The 21,556-nt window shown below is 38.5% G+C and overlaps 1 protein-coding gene across 1 annotated transcript; it reads right to left on the bottom strand.

The window, feature by feature from the left end:
• Window positions 1-2,367: 2,367 nt before the first annotated feature.
• LOC108888165 (alpha-2-macroglobulin-like) lies at window positions 2,368-21,450 on the bottom strand. The gene is made up of 35 exons (XM_051065387.1): window positions 21,331-21,450; window positions 21,001-21,181; window positions 20,702-20,858; window positions 19,639-19,691; window positions 19,154-19,174; window positions 18,119-18,284; window positions 17,947-18,031; window positions 17,683-17,830; window positions 16,995-17,112; window positions 16,763-16,872; window positions 16,506-16,661; window positions 16,056-16,283; window positions 14,891-14,954; window positions 14,616-14,761; window positions 13,440-13,589; window positions 11,851-11,994; window positions 11,675-11,756; window positions 11,424-11,547; window positions 10,937-11,162; window positions 10,576-10,702; window positions 10,287-10,408; window positions 10,120-10,171; window positions 9,825-9,908; window positions 9,259-9,435; window positions 8,659-8,734; window positions 7,682-7,841; window positions 7,532-7,606; window positions 6,209-6,371; window positions 5,925-6,112; window positions 5,259-5,471; window positions 3,489-3,613; window positions 3,221-3,311; window positions 3,063-3,131; window positions 2,871-2,976; window positions 2,368-2,674 (listed from the first exon to the last, which is right to left on the bottom strand). Exons 1-35 carry the CDS (start codon window positions 21,414-21,416, stop codon window positions 2,616-2,618), a joined length of 4,332 nt encoding a protein of 1,443 aa, XP_050921344.1. The 5' UTR covers window positions 21,417-21,450; the 3' UTR covers window positions 2,368-2,615.
• Window positions 21,451-21,556: the final 106 nt, after the last annotated feature.

Here is a 21,556-nt window from a genome sequence, read left to right on the forward strand (position 1 = left end):
CTGAAATTGTTACACACAATGATAAACACAGTGATCTCTGGCACAGCGTAATAGCGAACAAGCCAAACAAATGACCCAACACATCCACTAAGGCTAATTTAACAAGTTAATGCCATCATGTTTTCGATTGACTGTTTGTAAAGAAATTATAGGAGGAAGTTTGGTTTTATTCTATAAGCCACGCACAGCCATAGTAGAAGAAACTCAGTTTGCCTGGTGTAGAGAATGGCAAATACAAACTTTTAAACTTTGATTTTGACTTCTTCTCTTTTTAACATAGCACATCTGTGTGTGAGCTTGTTTGTGGACTTGCTGCTTTGAATTGATCTCCCTCACTTTGTACACCACAGCCCTCTAGTGGTTAAGTGTCATGCTGAGTGGAATTAGATATTTTATTACTTAGATTACCCGTGTCCAAAAAGAGCTATTGATGGATATTTCAGGCAGATTCACTTTTTGGCTGGCAGGGACAGCTTTAATCAGCGTTCAAACTGGAGACAGTGTGGCTTATTGTAGCTTTTCCTTACCACTAACAAATACTGTGACGTGTCAGTGTGTCTGTGACTGTGTCCAACACAGTGACAGTGACAACAATTTGACTGATGGTGGTAAAAAAGATTTATTGTCTTTGTAAACAATTATTCTGTGTAATGTCGGTACATGCAAAAATTGTGCATGGTGAGGTCTATTCCAGTGATGCATAATTGTTTTTAAGATTCCACCATACAACATGATGTCATAATATCTGATAATATCACTATGCTGATTTTTAAACATCAATTAGTATATAAAAATGCTGAAATCAATGACAAAAAGTGTGATCCAGATGAGCTCTATGTACAAATCTGATGTGTATCTACTTAAATGTGATATAATAAACAGCACCCCTTGTTGAGCTGTAACATGCCAGTTGTTTCTCGAATAAAACTGCAGCTGCAAAGTTATAGGCAGAAGGTACTGATAATCTCATGAACTGTAGTTAAGATGTAAAGTATTATTCTAAGAATTTTACTTAAAAATTTAGGGCTATTATGTGTATATTACTTTACATTGTTACATATAACATCAGCTACAAAATAAATTTTTTAGTACCACAATAATTCACATGAAGTATTTGTTACATTTTCCAGAGTAGTGTTACTGGCACTGTGTGAGCACCTTCATTTGAGGCTCACCCTCAAGACTACAGAAGCCAGAGAGTGTATCTTATAGCCTTTCCTGTATCAAATTGTTTCAAGACCATCTGAACCACCACAATATCTGGCCCTTAGATTTATGGGCCATTTGGCTTTCCATACAGGTAATCCAGCAAGAGAAGGAGCAGGTGGCTTTTATCTGGAGGTCATGGCTTGGTATTGTAAATAAATTAAAACACAATGAACAACAAGATTAAAACAATTTAACACACATTTTTGTGCTGAAGATGAGTGTTTAGTGAGAGACAATTAAGTTAAAATTAGCAAATGTGACTGTTGCAGTATAGATCTGTGTCCGGGTGGATGCAGCACTGGTACAGCACTGCCAGTCTATGGGGCTGGTTCGGATCATCTGGCTGGCTAAGCAGGTGCCCCCCTCCTCCCTCACTGCTCCACCTGAGGCTCTGTGCTCAGTGGAGGAGGATGAGGTCCCCCTGGTGGACAACCATAAATCCACAGTCCAGTTGCTGCACTCCCCTGCCAGAACTTCCAAACAAGGTCAAAGCACAGACCGTGTGGCTGAAGGTTGTATTTACAATCTTGTCTTGCAAAGTTTGTGATATCAATATGACTTTTTGAAGACTTTGACATAATGCCGATAATATTTATTAATAATAGGCTAAGTAAGAGTTAGGAAAAAGGTGCCAAAGATTTTCATCTATCATCATATTAACGTCCGCCTGCTTGATGGATGGCAGTCCAATTTTTTCTCACTCAAGCTCTGGTTTATTTTGCACCAACCATTGTAATATGATGACAGTAGTAAGAGCTAAGGAACGCCAAAGGAGGCTGGAACATGCAATATTTGATACATGCTTAATTATTGGTTTTGGTTCAGTGTCACTGCTCTGATCAGCTTCCTTTAGTCAGCTGTTCTGCTAAAGGCTGCCTGATTTATGCTACCTGCCCAGCACCATATTGCAGATATTCAGAGTTGGTGGAGACAGAATAAAAGGAGAGAGAATATTAGACTTGCATTCATCAAGTGGACATAAATACACCTTCAAATGAATGATAATGTTGCTCTGTGTCTGCTGGACGTGTACAGTATACAGTGTACTACTTCGCTAACATGTTCATTATAACAAGCCCCTCAAGCACTACTATAACAATCTTGCATTTACAATTTGTTCCACTGCTCCTAAGTGGCACATACATAGAAACTGACATGTATCTTTATACATAACCTTATTTATTAAAACAATTAAAACAATTTACTGTGATCACAGAGAACACATCAGTCTTCAAGCTGCAGATTAAAGGAAAAATGTAAGAACCAACCTCTTCACATCATCATATTAAATTTAAAATTGAGACTTCTCATCAATAAAATTAGCATTCAAAAGTAAATGTCAAAAATTCTACAATTATTTCATTATGATTTGTGTAAAATACTGTTCTTGCAATATGGACACTATGTTATTCCAGATTGTTACCTGCAGTACAGGGGCAAATGTATTCTGTCTCAGCCTGGTCACCTGAGAGGAGGAAAAGAATATAAAAAAGCAAAAATTAGACAAAAACAGACTAAGCAAACCAAAGTGTCACACAGTGTTTTTCTTCATGATTTACAACACAAATGTACACTGTTTCTGAGGGTTTAAATTGATACAAAAACATTTTATTTGCCAAACTTTGGTGTCCATGTGTGAGAGCTCTGAGTGTCAGTTTTACTTGGCTGGTAGTAGTCATAGATCTTGACCACGGCCGACTTCAGGTTTTGCACTGGGAGCACCTGTATGATCTCTAAGCTGTGGTTGATGCCTATGTCCTTTGGTAACTGTTGGAGGAAAAAAAACAGATGATATGATCAGTAACAGATCTGAAAGTCATCATCTATTGATCCCCACTGTGAATTCCTCTCACCTCCTGCATGTACACCAGAACATGATCTTCCTTTTGTTCAACATGATCCACCAGCAGGGCACCTCTGAGCTGTGAGGAGACGATACTCAGCCGGGTCGTTCGTCAACAACACATGAAGACAAATCCATTTCTAACTGAAAGTTATTGTAATAACTCACTCGCTTCAAAGACTCTGAGTCAGGGGTAAAACCAGAAAGCATTTTGATGTCCAGGATCACCATGTTTGTAGTGGTCTCCTTACCACTGTATCTGTAGTACAACCATAACAAACTGATCTGAACTCATACTCATTCACACCTTGCACAGTTGTATTAGTTGTAGCAATAGAGATTCTTGTTTTAATCTCAGGCTTTGACAGAGGATCATTTGACCAGAACTGCAGTATTCCTCTGTAACTAAAGGTGGACCTGCTTGTTGGTTACTTACAATGAGGAGATATTCAGAGTGAGTTTGGGTCTGTGAGATTTGCTGGTGCAGTTGGCCTCTGGTTTTACTTCAACACTGACAGTGGTGACATCAGTAGGAGTTGGGATATTGTAGTGAAGAGAAATCTGTGAAACAGGTTTTAACATTAAAAGTGAACAAGAACAAGAATCTCAAGAATTTGTCTTAACATGTTGGTGATTGCAGTTTGGTATTGATATTGTTTTAAGTGCCAAACTTACAAATTTAGGGCGTTCCACTAGAGTACCATTATAGATTCATGATGAAAGGATGAAATATTTTTAAAATTAATTCTAGAAACCCTACATGCTATTGCACTCATCACGTCGCTAAATAAACCTAATGACCATACTGCACCGCACACATTGTTTTGAGAGGAGACAGAAAGAGACAGAAGAGGAGAGGACACTGTACTGGAGACTGAAACCCATTAAAATTGTCACTTATTTTGCAATAGATTACGCTGCTTAATATTACCACAACTGGTATAAGGGGATACTGTATATGACTGTGCACAGGTGTGCCCTCAAATCCAGTCACATGATTGTGGATTAGCTGAACAGAAGATGATAAAAGTTGCACTGATCAACACCCTGGAACCAAAGGATCACTGTCAGTCCAGGCATATTTGATGAATATTCTCTAGATATCTTCTATAAATCCAGATGTTTAGTCCTGGAATGATGCCCACTCACACTCCAGTAAGACACTGATCACAGTGTTGTGAGGGAGTAAATGGCAGAAAGATTCACTCTTAAACACATATCAACAAAGTTTTTGCATCCAATTTACTGACCAATTCATAGTGACCATTCAAAAATACAGGGGACCATTAGAGAAAGCTGTGATGTAGGTAACATTTTCCTTATGTATAGCTATTCAGCTGTTAAACATCTTTATTGCTTTAATGCTGCTGTTTGTGTACTGTGATCTGTGTAATGTGAATAGAATTAAAAAAAAAAAATACTGGATCATAAAACTTCAGGTCAGGACATTTGCCAATGTCAGATATTTGCACCTCAGTGCAGGAATGACTGTTGTCTGTTTAGGAGTCAAAGACACTCCTGAATTGTTAGTAACCTGCACGAGATACAAATAGCAAAGCTTCTTAGTTTCCTTATCAAATATGATGTTAGATTTATATCAGTGATACTAGTGTGCATGACAATGTACTCACAGTCAGACTTGGCTTTGTGTTGACATGACACGATGCAGAAGTTGACTGAAGCTGAATAAGTTGAATTGAACTAAAATAGCATTAAATTATTTGGAATGAAAAGATTAGTCCCCTTGAGGGTGCAAGGGAATGTCTGGCCTCGGCCATCAATATGGCCAGACGCTGTCCGGGATACACCTCCAGTTACCCCACTGCACTGATACATTCAGTTTGCCCCAGATAATGGCCAGTATATTTAATTTAGACAGAATATGAAACAGAAAGAGGAAGTGTTTAATTAAAAAGAACAATTTCTATCGTTCTTATGTGTATTATATACACTACAGATATGGACACTGAGACCAGTGAAAGGTGTAATGTTGCTGGTATGATGTCAGAATGACATCAACAACAGATAATTTTTACTGTATATTTTTCGCTGAGAACTGCAAACTGCAGATGAGTTAACTCGAGCTGTGCCTCAGACACAGGTCTCACACAGATTGTTTGGCTGCTCTAACCTGCTGACATGGGCACTGAGGCGAAAAGCAAGAGGTTCTGTGACTATCACACACAGGTGAGGTATGTCCACTGACCTGCATTGCAGCACATGCAGTGCCCTTCACCTCCAGGCTGTACTTTCCTGTCACATCCTGCAGTATCTTCTCCTGGTACAGCAGTTTGTTGTTCTGGTTCACATCAAATGTCAGCTGGCCACTGGGGGACTGCACTGTCACTGTGCTTGAACCTTCAGGACTGAACACCAGAGTGGAGTAAAGAGCCAGAGCCTGAAGAGCCACCACTGTGTCCTACAACACACACACACACACACACACACACACACACACACACACACACACACATTACATGAGATTAGTAATAAACATTGTTGTGAGGTAATTCAGAATTCAGCACAGACTAACTTTGATGACATTAAAATCATATTTGACTTTTTTTTACTATTTGATTGGACTTATGGACATAACTCAGCCATGTTCTACATTTCACTTCTCTACATGTTGGTTTTCATACTTTTAGAAATCTATGGGCAACAAAGAATTCTTCATGCTTCAAGCAAAGTAGCTGCTGGACCATTTAAGAAGATATGAAACCCAGTTTTCACAGTCAGAAATTGTCCAAATCACCAAATTAACCCAGCAACCGGCCAGGTGTGTGAAGGTGTGGAAGGAGATAAAAAAATTATACTAAATTTGTTGTGGTATGAGGTAACCAAGTCCAGTTTTATGCTGTTTTGGCCATACCTGTGTGGAGGAGAAGCCTCCATAATAGTTCTGCTGGCCTGTCAACCATCTGACAATGCGAGAGGTGTAGCCCAGGTCTTCAGCAGTGGGGGAGGCGCTGAGTTTGGCCAGCAGCACATAGGAGGCGATCTCCACAGACAGAGAGGCTGACATTTCTGTAGCTGTCTGAGACCATCGGAGGATACCCCCTGAAATACAGCCATCCACAAACACACAGGCGTGAGGTAAGCATAATACATTCACGCTAAGTGAAGCCAGAGCGATCCTTTAGGAGGATGATTCACCTTCTTTTAGAGCAACTGTGTCCAGGTGCTGCAGAAGGACAGCACGGGTGTTCATGTCTCCTGCCAGGGTGAAGACGTACGCCATCAGAGCTACAGTGTAGGTGTTGCTGAGGTCGCCAATGGACTCCTTGAGGCAAGACAGGCTGTTCTTCACTACAGGATCCTATACATGATTTAAACCACATGATTTAAAACACATTTTGATCAGCAAATAACCATTAAAATGAATGTCTCCTCATAATCTCAGGATTCTACTGACAGTTTCTATTTTATTATATTATTCATTTTCTGGGACCTGACATGAAATCTAAACTCTCATAACTTTCAATACTATCTTTATATAATATTTGTTTGTCTAATAGGTGCCATATGAATATGGAGGTTTTTTGTGAGTCTCTAAAATGGTACAAATGAGCTGGAAGTGTCATTTACTGTGTATCACTGGAGGAGTTTCTGCAAATGTGGAAATTTATAGCCTTTACATTTTAAGGTTTGACTTTACATGCATGACCTTGTCTTTAGTTGCTGTGTAAACAAAAAGATGGACGCCTAGCTCACCATATTTCCACTTACAAAGTTAAGTAAACCACATTACCGGGCCATTTGAAAAGACTCTTCATGTGGGCATGGCAAACAAGAGTGCATTTACGTATTGAATATTTTATTTATTTCTTGTATATTTCTGTGGAAGCAAAATGTGGCTCATGTTGTGTAGTAGCAATGGATGGAATTCCTTTCAATTGTACAGTTTGGAGTTAAAACGTAATATGTAAATATGTAAACAGCAGTACTCAAGTATTCTTCAGTACAAATTTTATGTTTTCATACTACAGTTTTATGCTACTCTATACTTATACTCTATTAGATTTCAAAGTGAAATTATTCTTCTACATCTATCTTATATTAACTGGTTACATAAACATATGATCATAAGATGTAATGATTTAGATTTAACTACAGACAGTATGTAAGGTAAGTAAGTTTTAGTGTGCCATTTTGCATAATGAATACTTTTATTTTCATACATTTTACCAGCGTGTGTGACACACAATATAGTTATGCCACACAACCACATTCTCACCAAGTGGAGGGCAGCTCAGGGCAGGCAAACTAAACTCAGACAGCCAACTTATATGAGCCCTTACTGATTAGAGCAGATGCAAAGAGGGTGAGTGTGTGGGTGCACAGCAAACATACAGTGAGCAAAGATGACATCACACCCACAGGTGTGATTAATTAGGTGTAATGCTCCAAATCAAACAAAGGATCACAGATGTGAAATAAAACAGCACAAGATATTCACACTGGAAAGAAACTACTCACATTTGCAGACATGTTCATCTCCAAGAAGGCAGCAGTGATGTAAGCACTGAGAGTCACTTCATCAGACACACCACCCTGTACACAGGAAGCATCATTCACATACTATCATCACTGAGTTGAAGGTAAATTGTACAGGTACTGTGAGCTTACCTTCATTCTGTTGTTGAAGAGTTTTCCCAACTGCTTGAAGCAGCCTTTTTTTTTTCGTTGTTTGCTCTCCAGCCAAGTCTTAGACTCTTCAATATTTTGGGGGTGAATGTAGATGAAAGACTTTGCTTTGGCAAAAGATTTCAACACAAAAGCAGTCAGCCTGAAAAATGAGGTTGGACATTACTGACAAAATAAGACAAGTGAGGGCACTAGACCTTTGTAAGGCTCATCAGTTCTTCAGTGAACCGCTTTAGAGTAGAACATTGTATTTCTCCACTTGATGGCACCATGCAACACCAGATGGATAATTTTCAAAATCAGGTCATATCATCAGAATTTACAGTGCACACTCATACAAAAATAATACCCCTCCATCATCATGTATGAACCACTAGAAGTGTGTGTCGCTGTATTTATGTGCGGAGACCCTGCCCTCTGCCTGTATTTTCTTATTTATCTCTTATTTTGCTGTGTTTGGGCTGTTTTTTGGTTGGGAGTGTAGCCCCCAGCCACTAACAGCATGCAGGGTGTAAGGATGAGACTAGGTCACATCACTGTCTCTGTCTTTCTCCTCAGCTCTCTGTCTGTGTTATGGATGTATAAAGAGCTGCAGGTTGTGGGTCTGTTTGACCAAGGGCAGGGCGGAGCTACACACACACACAGAGCAGAGAGGTCACAGAGGAAGAGGAAGAAGTGTACACTACAGCTGTGCAGCTGGCATTTTTATCAATTTAAAATGAAATCTACAACACAATACAGTGTGCAAAAAGTGACAGGGTCTGAATACTTTCTGAGTAAATTATTAATTCACTTACTATATAGAGCGTTGATGGGAAATTTTGCCTAGTCTACTTTTACTGAGTAGTAGTATATGCTAATAATTAAATCAGCTCAAACCCAGTGGACCATGATTTTTTTTTTCACAGAGCATGATGGAAAAAGTTTGTATGTCATATATCATGTCATAATGTTCTCACCAAGTGTTTCCTGTTCCTGACCCAAATGTGCTGTAAGCACCACCATAGTGCTTGTAGTTCAGCTGTCTCTGGTAGCCTGTATAACATTAAAAAAAGTCCAGCTGTAATTTTTATACATTTTCAGATTTGATAAATTTTTTGATATTGAGATAATAATTTGATTTGATTTTTGATAAATGCTCTAATTCTGTTACATTCATTTCCAGAAAAGTGTTAATTTTCATTTATATTGATACATATTATCTTAATTTACTGTTATGCCTTCATATAGTTATAGTGAACTATGCTTTGCTTAGAAGGTTATATCTACTGTGGGCAAAGTTCTTTAAACTGCCTGCCCTCGACTACTGTAAATGGTTGGGGGTGTAATCACATCTAAACAACACCAGGCTGCTGTAGAATAACCACAAACATCTGCACACATCAGTTTAGTTGACAATAACTTGTGAGGTTTTTTCATTTTTTTTATGAGACACCAGATTACTGAGACTCATTAATCATGTGTGTCATGGCCCAAACTTTGTTACAACTTGATAGTGGCACAAGAGTAAAAATAATGATAATGGCAAAAATGTCTAAAGGAATGTCTGAATTTCTCACCACTGGTCAGAAAGTTGGTAGCCTTTTCCATGATGGCTGGGGTCAGCTGCTGTGTGTTTTTCAGGTACTGGAGGATGTAGATGTTGGGAGCCAGGAGCGCCATGTTCTGCTCCCCACATCCATACGGCATCTGCAGCAGCCCATCCAGGTTCTTCAGGGCTCGACCCAGGATGTCACCTGTTCAGAAACACTGGCTAACACTTACAAAGTTACTTAAACAGTTTTATGCTGCTTCTGCTCTACTTCACCATGGCATAGTTGGTATAAAAACATGCTAACAAGCCTCAAAAACATATGAGGCTTTTCATAGTTTCCTTCAACTTGCATATGTAGACACTGTGTTCCTTGTACAAGAATAATACTGAAACCATCAGTACTCCAGTAATTTACTTGCACATTTTTGTCAATACATTTAGAATTTTGCTGTCTGTATTGCATCAAAGTGCAATGGTTGGAATATAAAAGTAAAATGTCCCTTTTTATTACTGATGTCCTTATTAAAGAGGCTTGGAGGTAGGGGAGTGGTTAAGTTGCTACATTCAAGTAAAATGAATGTATCAGTTTACCCAGGACTGATAGTGAAGCACGGGCAGATCCATCAATCACATTCTCAGGGAGCTGTATGTCTATTTCTTCTGTCAAAGCCTCTCCTGTGTACAGACAAAAAACAAAGATCTCATTTAGATTTAATGAACAGTCAGTGGATCATTAACTAAAATCAATGTAAAGAAATTTTAAAGAAAATGAGACATTTGCACCAAACTCAGTGCAATTCCCATAACAACCATGAATATAAATCTGTCCCTCTCTCTGTTTTTCTAAATGTTTGACAGAGCATGCCTGGTCTCAGATCAGTCTTACCTTTGGGACAGAGCAGCCAGTTGTGAACCTTTGTCATCTCAGTTCCCTCAGCCTGAGACAGAGGGAGGCAGAGAATAATGTGACTTCCAGGGGTTTTATCTTGTATTAATTGAAAAAAATATGTTTCTGGAATAAACTTCTTTATTATCTTTTTTTAAGGCACCAACCTTTACAATGAGAGATCGTGTGACCACGTCGATACGACCTCTCTCTGGCACGCTCACGACCTCATTGTCACATGAAACGTCGGATGCCACAGCCTCAGCAGTCACAGTCACATTCATAACCCCTAAAAAAGACCATAAAACTTTGTTTGAAAGTGTCAAAATATTTAGTCTCTGAGGAGACTCTTACTGATTTCATAAAGATGAAAAAGAGTTTAGCTGGGGAAAGAGGGACAGCAACTTCTTCACCTTTAACATTTTACACCAGTGGTGATGAAAACTTAACCCTCACCTAAGTTTAAGGGGGCCATGGTCCAGCTGAGGGTCTTGCGCTCACCGCCACACAAACAGGATTTGTACTCATTACCAGAGAGGGGGGTGAGGGTGTAATCTAAGGAGGGTGTTGGAGTCACAGAGACCTGTTCAAGAGACACAAAAGTATAGAAATTGTATTTCAAATGCAGGCTACAGTTGCAGGCTACAGTTTGAACAAACAACAGTTGTTCAAACTGTAGCCTGTTGTGAAACATACAAACCTGACTCTGGTTCTACAGTTGCATTGCTACAAACACAGGGAAACAAGATGAGTATTAAAGTAGGAACCAACCAAAGTGCTGACAGTAGTATTTAGGTTATGTAGAAACATTCATTACCATGATACAACTGGTCAGGTAGTTGAAGGTGGTCGCTTTCAGTTCAAAGTGCTCCCCCCGCATGATGGAGTAGGGCAGAGTGAGCTCAAGGAAGAAGGGCTGGAAGACCCTGATTTCTTTACGTGGTGCCAAACCAAATCCCTGCTGGGACAGACAGAAAGTCTCCGTCTCCCAGGTGGTGATGGTGTCTGGTACAGTGAGGGACACATCCTTTATTCCAGTCTCTCTGGATCAACAGATACACAGAGACACACAGACACATGAGCTGGAAAAACATGTTATACATAGCCCATATTAGTTGAAAAAAACACATAAAAATCTAATCTAATCTAAATTAATCTAATTTAATATGATCTAATATAATCTAATGTAAAAGTCTTGAAGAGCAGTTAAAAGTAAGGGAGACAGCGGGCTCTGTCAGAAACAATTCAAAATTCACTCAAACTTTTCCTCATTGCCATCAAAACCTTTAGCAATGGAAGCTCACCCAACTTCCACCAGGTCCCATATCCAGGTCTCAGGGAAGAAAGTTCGGACTGTCTCGATTCGTGGAGCATCAGGATAGGCTCCCACACGAGGTGCTGATCCAGCTAATCCAGGAATAAGTAAAGCTAAAACGAAAATACCAGAAAAGTAGAAAATATTCTATTAGCAGAGGACAGCAATGACACAGTGAACTGCTCTATTGCTGGTAAATATTCAGCATGTGGTACTTAATAATGCAAAAATATAAGTCACCAAGGTGGTACTCTCCTCCTTCGTACTTGAAGCATAAAGGCATTCGGATAACCATGTTTGTTGCCATCTTCAGTCCTACGTTCTAGATGATACAACAAGATACAAGAACAGAAACAACATTATATGAAAAACAAATAATATTCTTTTCATTGCACATTAATCTGTGTAAGAAGTACCTGGAAAACTGTTTGAGCATCATCGATCTCTTGTCCAGGATATGGCATAACGTATCTTCTTGGTCTCACATGTATGCACTCTACAGGATCTTCAACCTCATGTGGAACATTGGACACTCTGCTGACAGGCAACAAGTTGAAAATCTGTAAAGAAAAATATGGTTCAAAGCTTTAAACTGCCAAATGTGTCTTGTTCTCTGAAGATCTGATGATTGGCCAAATCTTTGGATTCATGGCTCTTTTATCATGAAAAGTGGATGTCAAGTATGAAACAGTGTCTTCATCCAAATGGTAGACTTGTACAGAAGGATACAAACTTTTTCACATAACATTTTTTATGATAGCATGTTTACAACTGGGTAAAAATTAGGGATAGACCCACATGGGCCCAAGTGCCCTGAGCAGCTGGTCCCTGGATCGACTCCCGGTTCAGCCGGACCTTTACTGCGTGTCATTCCCCTGCTCTCTCTCCCTGTTTCCTGTCTCATCTCCACTGTCCTATCCAAATAAAGGTGACGCATATCGGCATCAACCTTTTTTTTTTTTTTTTTTTTTTAAATCCGACGAGCGATAAGAGATCAATGCAGCCGCGCTTCTCTGTCTGCAGTAACTACTCTGTCTCCAGCATTGTCCCACCCACAGCACCATCTGATTGGTTACACACAGAGCCACGGGCATGGGTAACAGCCAATCAGCAGTGAGAGCTGTGCATGCACAGTGCTCACACACGCTGGACAACTCTGATTTTTGCACCACAATCTGGTGCTGCTCAATTGGGACTACTAATTGATTTGAGACTCATATTTCTGTGCAAATTTTATTATCTTTGTTTTATTTACTTTATAAAACTTCAGGAAGGTATTTATTTATTTACTTAAAATTTCAGTTAACTTTATAAGAGATGCTGCTGACCCTGGGAGCTCCCTGCATTTTTTGTTTTAGTTTGAACTTAAAACAAAGATAAGTGAAAAATAAGTAAAATAACATTTCAGTTATATTGAAATTTTGGAAAACTTTATTTACTGTAGAAAACTTTAGGGAGCTTTTTATTTGTTTAAGTTTCATTTAACTTTATAAGACATGCTGCTGAGCCTGGGAGCTCCCTGCACTTTTTGTTAGAATTTTAAAACAAAGATGTCTATTGTCTAAGATAAAAAAAAACAAACCTTTAACATGTTGCAAGCCTGAAAAGCTGTTTAATAAACATATGCTTAAAGGCATTTAAACAAAGTTAAGTGTTGGAGTTTGCATTATTCAAATTTTTTACGCCAATATCTTCACTTTTACTGCAAATGAATATCAGCTCCAAATATCGGTTATCGGCCTCCTTGACTACTAATAATCGGTATCGGTATCTATCTCTAGTAAAAATAACAACAAAATCTGCATCAGACTGCACTGAACAGCTGTATTACATAATACCAACACACAACTGGAAGAGGGAGAAAAAAGCTGAAAGAATCAGGACAAATTCAGAATAAAACTATAACCTGTGGGTGACTAATGATGTTAATAGTGCATAAGATTACACAGAGGACACTAAACCTAAAGGGTGTAAGCAGCTGTTTGTAGATGATACCAGCAGTTACCTTGTCTGCATTCAGAGTCTTCCCTGGCTCCTTGATGAGGACACTTTGGTCAACAGCACTCACACCGCAAAGAGAGTCTGGCTGGGCCATCACCTGCATGGTGGTCTCTTCTCCTGGGACAGCTGAGGATGGAGAAAACTCCAGCGACACCTGACACACACAAAAACACATGTCACACTCACGTCATCTAGATTTTAGTGGTATAAGTTGAGAGCCTATGATCTTGTCAGTGTGACATTAATGTGTATTTTACTCTGACTTCTTTACATGTGTAACAAATCCCAAAACAATCTCCCAGTTTGATTTTTACACAGGAGGTGGTCAAAAGTGCAGGGGAATGGCCACTTGGCAGTTTGTCCTGTCTGTTGTAATGGCTGATGTCGAGCTCTGTATCTTAAGCCTTAATCAAACCTCAGGACAGATGTGGAGAGCCACAGATTTGTATGTGGACAGTGGTATGCATATGCAGACACGTTCCACACCTGCACACTAAAGAATATGATGGTGACCTCAACACAGCAAGAAGAAGCACTCCTTTGTTTGCTGTATTTGGCTGAACAACATGAAGAAGTAATGACCCAATGTGTGCACCTACTTAACAAGAATAGGACAAGTGCGTGTGCAGTTGGTGTGCTTATAGTGTGGACAGTCCACATGGTCACAAATTCTGGGCTGCACGCAAACTCAGGTATCTGTGCAAAAATTTTGGACAGACAAAATTTGAAAAACGTGGAACCACATACAGACCCATAGAGCAAAACCATAAATTGGCCTTTATGCAGGGTTTGCATCCTTGTGGGGACCGACAATGTCAGAGCCCAGCTGTCAAGAATCAACACTGCACATATTCTACATTTACATAATAATCCAGTCCACATGATGGCTCACTGGACTTAACTTTGACTTGCACACCAATGATGCTGATGAAAACCTATACCTATACAAAGATTACACCACCATACCACCATACCTGTGGAGTATTACTGAGTTCAGGTAAAAGTAATTCAATTGATGACTAGCTTGGCATTTATCATTTATTCAAAAACATATGCCTTACATAGGCTATAACTGGTGGGTAGATATTAACACTCAGTATTGCTGACTAACATACACTTTGATTCTATACCAACATCTTACAAGTGCTGTTGGTCGCCCATGTCCTCCTCTTGTACTGACCTTGTGACTGAAGCATTTCTCTGTGGAGAAGTCAGCACTGTGGGCGATCACATTCTCACTGGGGAGGATGGCGTAAGCCACAACCTGGACATCTGGTGCCATTTCTGGTGGCACGCTCAACTTAAAGGACACCTCCCCCTCATTCACTGAAACAATTAATCAGCTGTTACAATTGTCATCCACAGCACTTTGAATATTGATTGGTCATTCAAATTTAGAGAATCATTTTAAGACATCATTCTCCAGACTCATGATTAAAGCCTGTCTTTGCCCACCTGATGTATCTTGCACTTCAACCTGTTTAAATCCTTGGATGACAATGGCTCCTCTGGATAAGACCTGGAGAATTTGACAGAAAATGGCACAAAGAATGAGTAATGTAAAAATAAAACCTCATTCAATTTAACATCAGATTACAACACTATATAGTGTGTATAGTGTTCTGATGTGTGATTTGTCGTGGAACATGTTCAGAAATGTCAAAAAGTTTGCTGTACACCTAAGAGTCAGAGTGTAGGATATAAAAATATAGTTGCTCAGCTAAAATTCAGTTGCTCTGAAAACAGATCTGGGACCTGTTTTACAAATCAAGTTCAAATTGGCCATTTTGAGATATCTGGGTTTACTAAACCTTACCTTGGTGATCCTGGATAAGTGATCCCACAAAGCTAGTTTAGCAAACCCAGAGTAAAAATGCCAAGTCATTGACTGAAACAGTTAAATGTTATGATTCACTAACAGACTCTGATAAAATAATACCTACAGAAAGCAAGGGTTGATGAAGTGACGTGATAAAAATGTTACACAAATAAATCATTGTCACTTTGCCTTTGTCAGTTATGCATTTTATTTATAACTGACTCCACTTAATACTGTCACTGCTGCTACAGATGCTGAGTTTTGTAACAGTAACAGGACACTTTATAATAATAATCAACAATAATCAACAAACTTGCAGGAGAGGACTCGGACTAGCTTCCCTGCCATTAGGAGCAGAGCCACTGACTTCAGGCTGCCGGAGTTTAAAAATCACTGATGTTTTGCCCTGATTTCATTTTACAGATACTGAAAACACTTGCTTTTTTGTGCTAATTGTAATGAGTTGTTAACTTGTCAGCTCTTTATATATATATATATATATATATATATATATATATAAGGTGGTAAGGGAAACACTGATATAGCCATATAAACAAACCTCTTCACTAGACAGATTGTTAGCTTTTTGTCCCATGATGGAAAGGGTATTCAGTTGGTTGCAATCTGTGTTCTCACCACTAGATGCCACTATTTCCTACATACTGTTTTTTTTAAAGTCGTGTAAATTATTGATGTGAATGTCATTCTAAAATATCTTTTCTGTGTCCATTTCTCTGGAAAAAAAAACAAACAAAAAAAAAAACTGATGACAAGCTGAGAAATAGTTCACCCACCACTCACCAGGTACATTACATCCACAGAGCCCTGCTTCTCTCCAACCACAGTGTATTGGATAAAGATGTCCTCCTCTCTTTCGCAAGTAAGAGGCTTATCCTTCTTCATCACCTCCAGGGAGCTGACTACTTTAGTATCAGGAGAAGGAAGTTGGGCCACAGACACTCTATGATGCCCAGCCTCATAGAATACAGTTCTGTAAACAGAGTAGCCCAGTGTTGGTGCACTGTTAACCTACATTGTAGAAAAGAAACATCCTAAATGAGCACATGGTGGATGAGGCAGGACAAAACTTTGGAAAATGAGTTTAATTTTTATAGGCAAGATCAGTTGTAGCATGTTCAACAAACCATTCTATGTTTCAGCTTTTGGGCTGTGTTGTCATCTTTATGAAAGGGGTTTGATGTGGCTAATACATATTAGCTTTCAGATTCTAGTTTTACTGCTACATCTTACATGGAATTGGATGTCCCTTTGGAAGTTAGCTGTGCTAAATGAGAATGTGGCGACACCATCGCTGTCAGTGGTGAGATTCTGTAGCCACCTGTCACTCTCTAACAGGTAGAGCACCATGTCAGGAATGGGTGTATCATTGTAATGAACTGCTTTAACCTGTTGGAAGCACAAAGCTGTATCACTGAGAATACACATTGTTTTGGTTACATTATCAATAGAATGACACTGAAAAAGTGAAGACAACATTTTGCACTTACTTTTCCCTCCACATTTGATCCCTGGTTATAAATCTTGGGTGTGTCAATGAAGGACAGTCTTCCAATAACATATGAAATTTGGATCCTCTTCTGTTGTGGGAGTGAAATCCCTATACAGTAAACCACTATGTTACAACAATGTGTGTGCCATATTGTTTAAACACATGATATTGTATTTTTCTGATACAAAGACTCTCATTTTGAAATTCTAATTAAATATAAGAAAACTTGCCTGTCCCTTCCTCTTCCACTTCGACACTGAGGTCCAGGTGATCCCGCAGCACCTTTTGGTCAATTTTTGTGAAAGCTGACATTTTGAAGGTAAAAGCGGCACAGCCTGTCTTGTCTGTCTGAAAGGTACAATAAAATAATATTAGATAAAAAGAAATAGAATAACATAAAAAAACATACATGTAAGTGAGAAATGTAATTCAAACATTAAACTGATTACAACACTTTGGACATGTGTGTCAGCTCAAGCTCTTTTCCGACCATTTGACACCCTGGTAGCACTTGCATTATTAGTTCTTAAACTTCAGCTTATTTAGAGGTGTTATGTGTCCATATGAGGATGTGTCCCCTTGTTTTTTCAAAATCTAATTTTTGCCCCACACTATAGAACACATCTAAAGCAGTGGACTAAACCAAATGCAGTCAAAGGGTCCTCTGTAGCCAAGTGCTTACCAAGTTATCTGTTAAACTCGGCCTACAATGTAGTATATTGGAATTTTACAACTGCGAAGCTCACTTGATAGTCTTCTTACATCATCCGCCTCATAGTCAAGGAAAAACAAAGTCAGTTTATCATTTGCTAACCTCACACTGATTTATTGTCCAGTATTTCATCACTGTTTGTAGATCACTATATCTATCTACTATATTGCTGCAGAGTGATGATTCTACCAATATAGCAACTGTACCTGCACTGTCTCCTTGTGGCATGGGGTTGTTATCTCAGGGATTCCCTCTGGATTGTCAGGAGTGATTATCATGGGGCCATAATAACCTTGAAGAGGTCGACACACCTTAACTTTAACACTGCCTGGCACAGGTTGTCCATATGTATATCTAAATAGATGAAGAAGAACAAGAACATCGGTGTGTTACTGAAAAGTCATACAGTCATCAAATTGAATGTATTTCAGATTTTTCAGGAGTCATTGGTCAAGAAAGTGTTTACTTACTTTGCACAGACTTCAGCCTTTATTTCCTCCTGCTCAATACTTACTTCATCAGATGTATCAATTTTCACATCAAATTTAGGCAAAACTGTGTTTGGGTTATAAAATATGGTTATTTACATTTGTACTTAATTGCAAGTGGATGGAAATGGAAAGAGAAATAGCCATAACTTACCATATTTCTCCACTTTGAAGCTGTGATAGATTTTTTCTTCACCAAATGAGACAATAACATGGTAGGGTCCTTCATGAGCCTCAGAGTTCAGGGAGTAAGACAGCTGCAATATTTTACCACTGGATGTTTCATTCAGCCACTGTCCAATCCGGTTATTGTTAGCATCCTGTTGAATAAAATAAATGGCAGGAAACTCATGAGAATAAAAGGGAGAACATGTCACAGAAATACAGTGCTAAGTATGCTCATCATTTTTTTCTCCTTCAACAAAATTGCAGATAAAATTGGGCCATACATTATGATAATGAAAAAGTTTTTTGACTGCTTTTAAATTAAGCTAGCCTGAAACCTATACTTTGCCAAACTATTATTTTGAAACTACTCTCAAATCCTAACAAACATATTGGTTATTAATTGCCAGCTACACACACAGATAAAGAGAAAATATTGCTAAATTAATGCTATCATTAAAAAAAAAAAATCTAATCTAATCTAGTTTGAAATTAAAATCTTAACTAAAGGTCAATTAACAAGCTTTGAACAGCATATCACTGTCCTGGAGTGCAGACAAAGGGTGGTAGAGGTGGAATTTTTGAGTGAACTTTTTTTTCCTTTCCAAGGTACTGTATATAATGTAACATGTAAGTTACATTATATACATTATATAAGTAATGTACATGTAAGTTTTTGCTATTGCTACATGGCTAACATTAGCATTAACAGCTGTTTACTTTCCAGTCTCCAGTTCAGCATAATGATTGATTCTATTTCTATCTCTTCTTTTCTTCTACTGAAGTTAGCATGCCAACCAGCTAGCCCTCAGCTAGCATCTCATAATCTCACTCTGTGGTACTGAGTCACTTTAGTGCTCAGTTTGCCCTCAGTCTAATATGACAAGGTGATGAAGTAACACTGCACAGAGGGAGTATTTGTACATGAATTTAAACTTTTAAAAAGGAGCTTTCAGTCTAATATCCCCAGTTTACAGTGTGTTAAAGTGTGAGTATGTATAAGTATAGGTATTAATAGTCTTACCTCAATTTCAATTATATTGTACTGCAAAAAAAGAAAGAAAGACTTGTTAAAGAAGAAACTATCATATTGCTTTCATCATACAGTTCCCTAATAATTCTAGATTAGACATTTTCTTTATTTAAGAAATCAATGATACTGTTGTCATGAGATATGTCTGATGTTTTACAATGAGTGTACAGTTGTGAGTACAATACAGTGAATGTAGACATCAGTTCTATTATTTATGTTTCAAAAATATGAAACATGAAACACATAACATAAAAAAAGGATTCTCCACAGAGTATGTCTGTCTATTTCTACTTAATTTCTTAGTATACTTTCATAGTTTCATAGTTATCACTTTAAAATTTATTTTCTTCAACAAAGTGTTGCAAAATGAGAAACTAGTGTTAGGGTTATACTATTGACCTTTCATCAGGAGCTGATTGATTAGAGACATAACTCTGGTCTCTCTAAAAGAGAGGAGAGAAAGTTCAAACACTCACCAGTCGACTGGCAGGTCTAAACCTGGTATCAAGTGTAACGACTCTGAAATGCACTGAGAGAAATGCAAAGAGATTACTTGAAGCTTTTACAGCTCATCTACAGCTTGTTAAACATCCTGACAAGCTGAAGATGGAAGACAGCAGTTATTAAACTATTCAGAAATTACATCGTTACAATTAAACTTACTCATTAGATTAGAGGTTAGAATAAAAGATGATTTACTCCTGACTTTTACACAGTTCCCTCTGCTGTCTCTTGCATTCTGGATTTCAGTTTGCTACTTTTTATAAATTAGATGACCAAAACTTGATTTGATATGAAACTACATAGATAAATTCAAATTCAAAATCAGCTGTCAAAATACATGGAGAGAAGAAAGAAAACACAAAACATATTTTAATCATCAATCTGTCAGATGTTTAGACAAGTCACCATCAACCACACATTCAGTTTTTAATAGAATAAAGCTTCATAGAGCAAACAATCTAAACTCTAAATCTCACCAGTTAAACAACAACAACAGTTTGTATAAAACATTGTGTTGTTGATCCAACATCTGCACCAATAAGCTCATAGATCTGGTGAGAGGCAGGCATTTCCCATCATGCCCTGAGGTAAGGTAGCAGTTGCAGCATCTCGTTCCAAAACCTGCAGCTGCCTCCTCTAAAGTCATTCTTTCAATGTTCTAGCTGTAATCTGAGCTGTCTAACAACTTCTACAGTGTTCAGTCTTCTCTGTCCTGCTGTTATTACATCCACAGTGTGAACTGTGATACTTAGCCTGTGAATGTCTAGTCTAGCTTATGGGAAATGGTGTTTGTTAAAGACGGCTTTAACAAACATGATGGCTGCTCTTCTTCTGGAGAGCAGCCAGAAGAATGAATATTGTAAAAGTTGATTGTCCAGAATGTGGGGACTTTTGCACCCTTTTCTGACTAGCTAGAGCTGACAGATGTCTATCAGTGTGTGTGGCAGTTTTCTGGCCCATGCACCCACAATTGTTTGTAAAGGGGAAACCCATCTGTTAATGGTATATAACAACAGATGATCAGCTCAAAGTTACCTGTTTGTCCAGGGAGGTACATCGGTTTATCTGTTTGGATGAATGTCATCGGTTGATAGACTCTGATCATGACTTTCCTGACTTTTTTTGAGTAAAATGTGTCGCCTTGTACCTCCACCTCAAACCTCTGCACGTCTTGATTCTGCACTACAGGAACCTGTGAGAGATAGATATTTTTATAGAGACCAGGAAAACCATTAATTCTTACTGAAAAAACACAAAACCAAACCAAACTGACAATTACATTTAACACATTAACACAATAAGAAAATGAATCAAAGCCTTTCTCAGGAGCTGACCTGAAAATGGTTGCAGGCATGAAACTCTTCACTGATTATTTGTTTGAGAAGAGTTGTGTTCTTGTCTTGGGACCTCAGAATGATAGTCATGACCACAGTCTCATTGGGCTGCAGGAGACTTGCACAGAATTTGGTTTCAGCTCCAGCTTCAAGAACCGCAGGAATGGCTACCATGTACTGCCTGTAGTTACAGAATCATACACATGCAAAGTTGATGCCTCACAGCCGCAAAACTACGATGATGATCTAATATTATTGCAAACTATTTAAGAAAAAATTACACAAAACATCTGCTATTATTATCTTTTCAGATTATACAGGTAAACTTACGGTCCTGCCAAAACTTGACCCACACACATCCAGCTCAAGAGGACACACAGTGTCCATGTCCACATCTGAATCCCAAGATGACCCATGACTGACTGGGGTGATCCTCACAGTCAACACTTGTTAAATAGCCCTGATACAGAAACCCACACACCCACCCAACCACCCTATCTTGTAAGTCAACATTTATAGACTTCATGGAGTTTAGCATAGAGTATAAAGCTGTAAT

Source organism: Lates calcarifer, linkage group LG21 (assembly GCF_001640805.2).
Source record: "Lates calcarifer isolate ASB-BC8 linkage group LG21, TLL_Latcal_v3, whole genome shotgun sequence".
NCBI lineage: Eukaryota > Metazoa > Chordata > Actinopteri > Centropomidae > Lates > Lates calcarifer.

Coding starts and splice junctions, on each gene's coding strand:
- LOC108888165 (XM_051065387.1), bottom strand. CDS start 21,416: ATGGGTCATCTTGGGATTCAGATGTGGACATGGACACTGTGTGTCCTC. Junction 10,172..10,286: donor CACGATCTCTCATTGTAAAG/GTTGGTGCCTTA, acceptor CCTCTGTCTCAG/GCTGAGGGAACTGAGATGAC. Junction 6,372..7,531: donor AGATGAACATGTCTGCAAAT/GTGAGTAGTTTC, acceptor AATCATGTATAG/GATCCTGTAGTGAAGAACAG.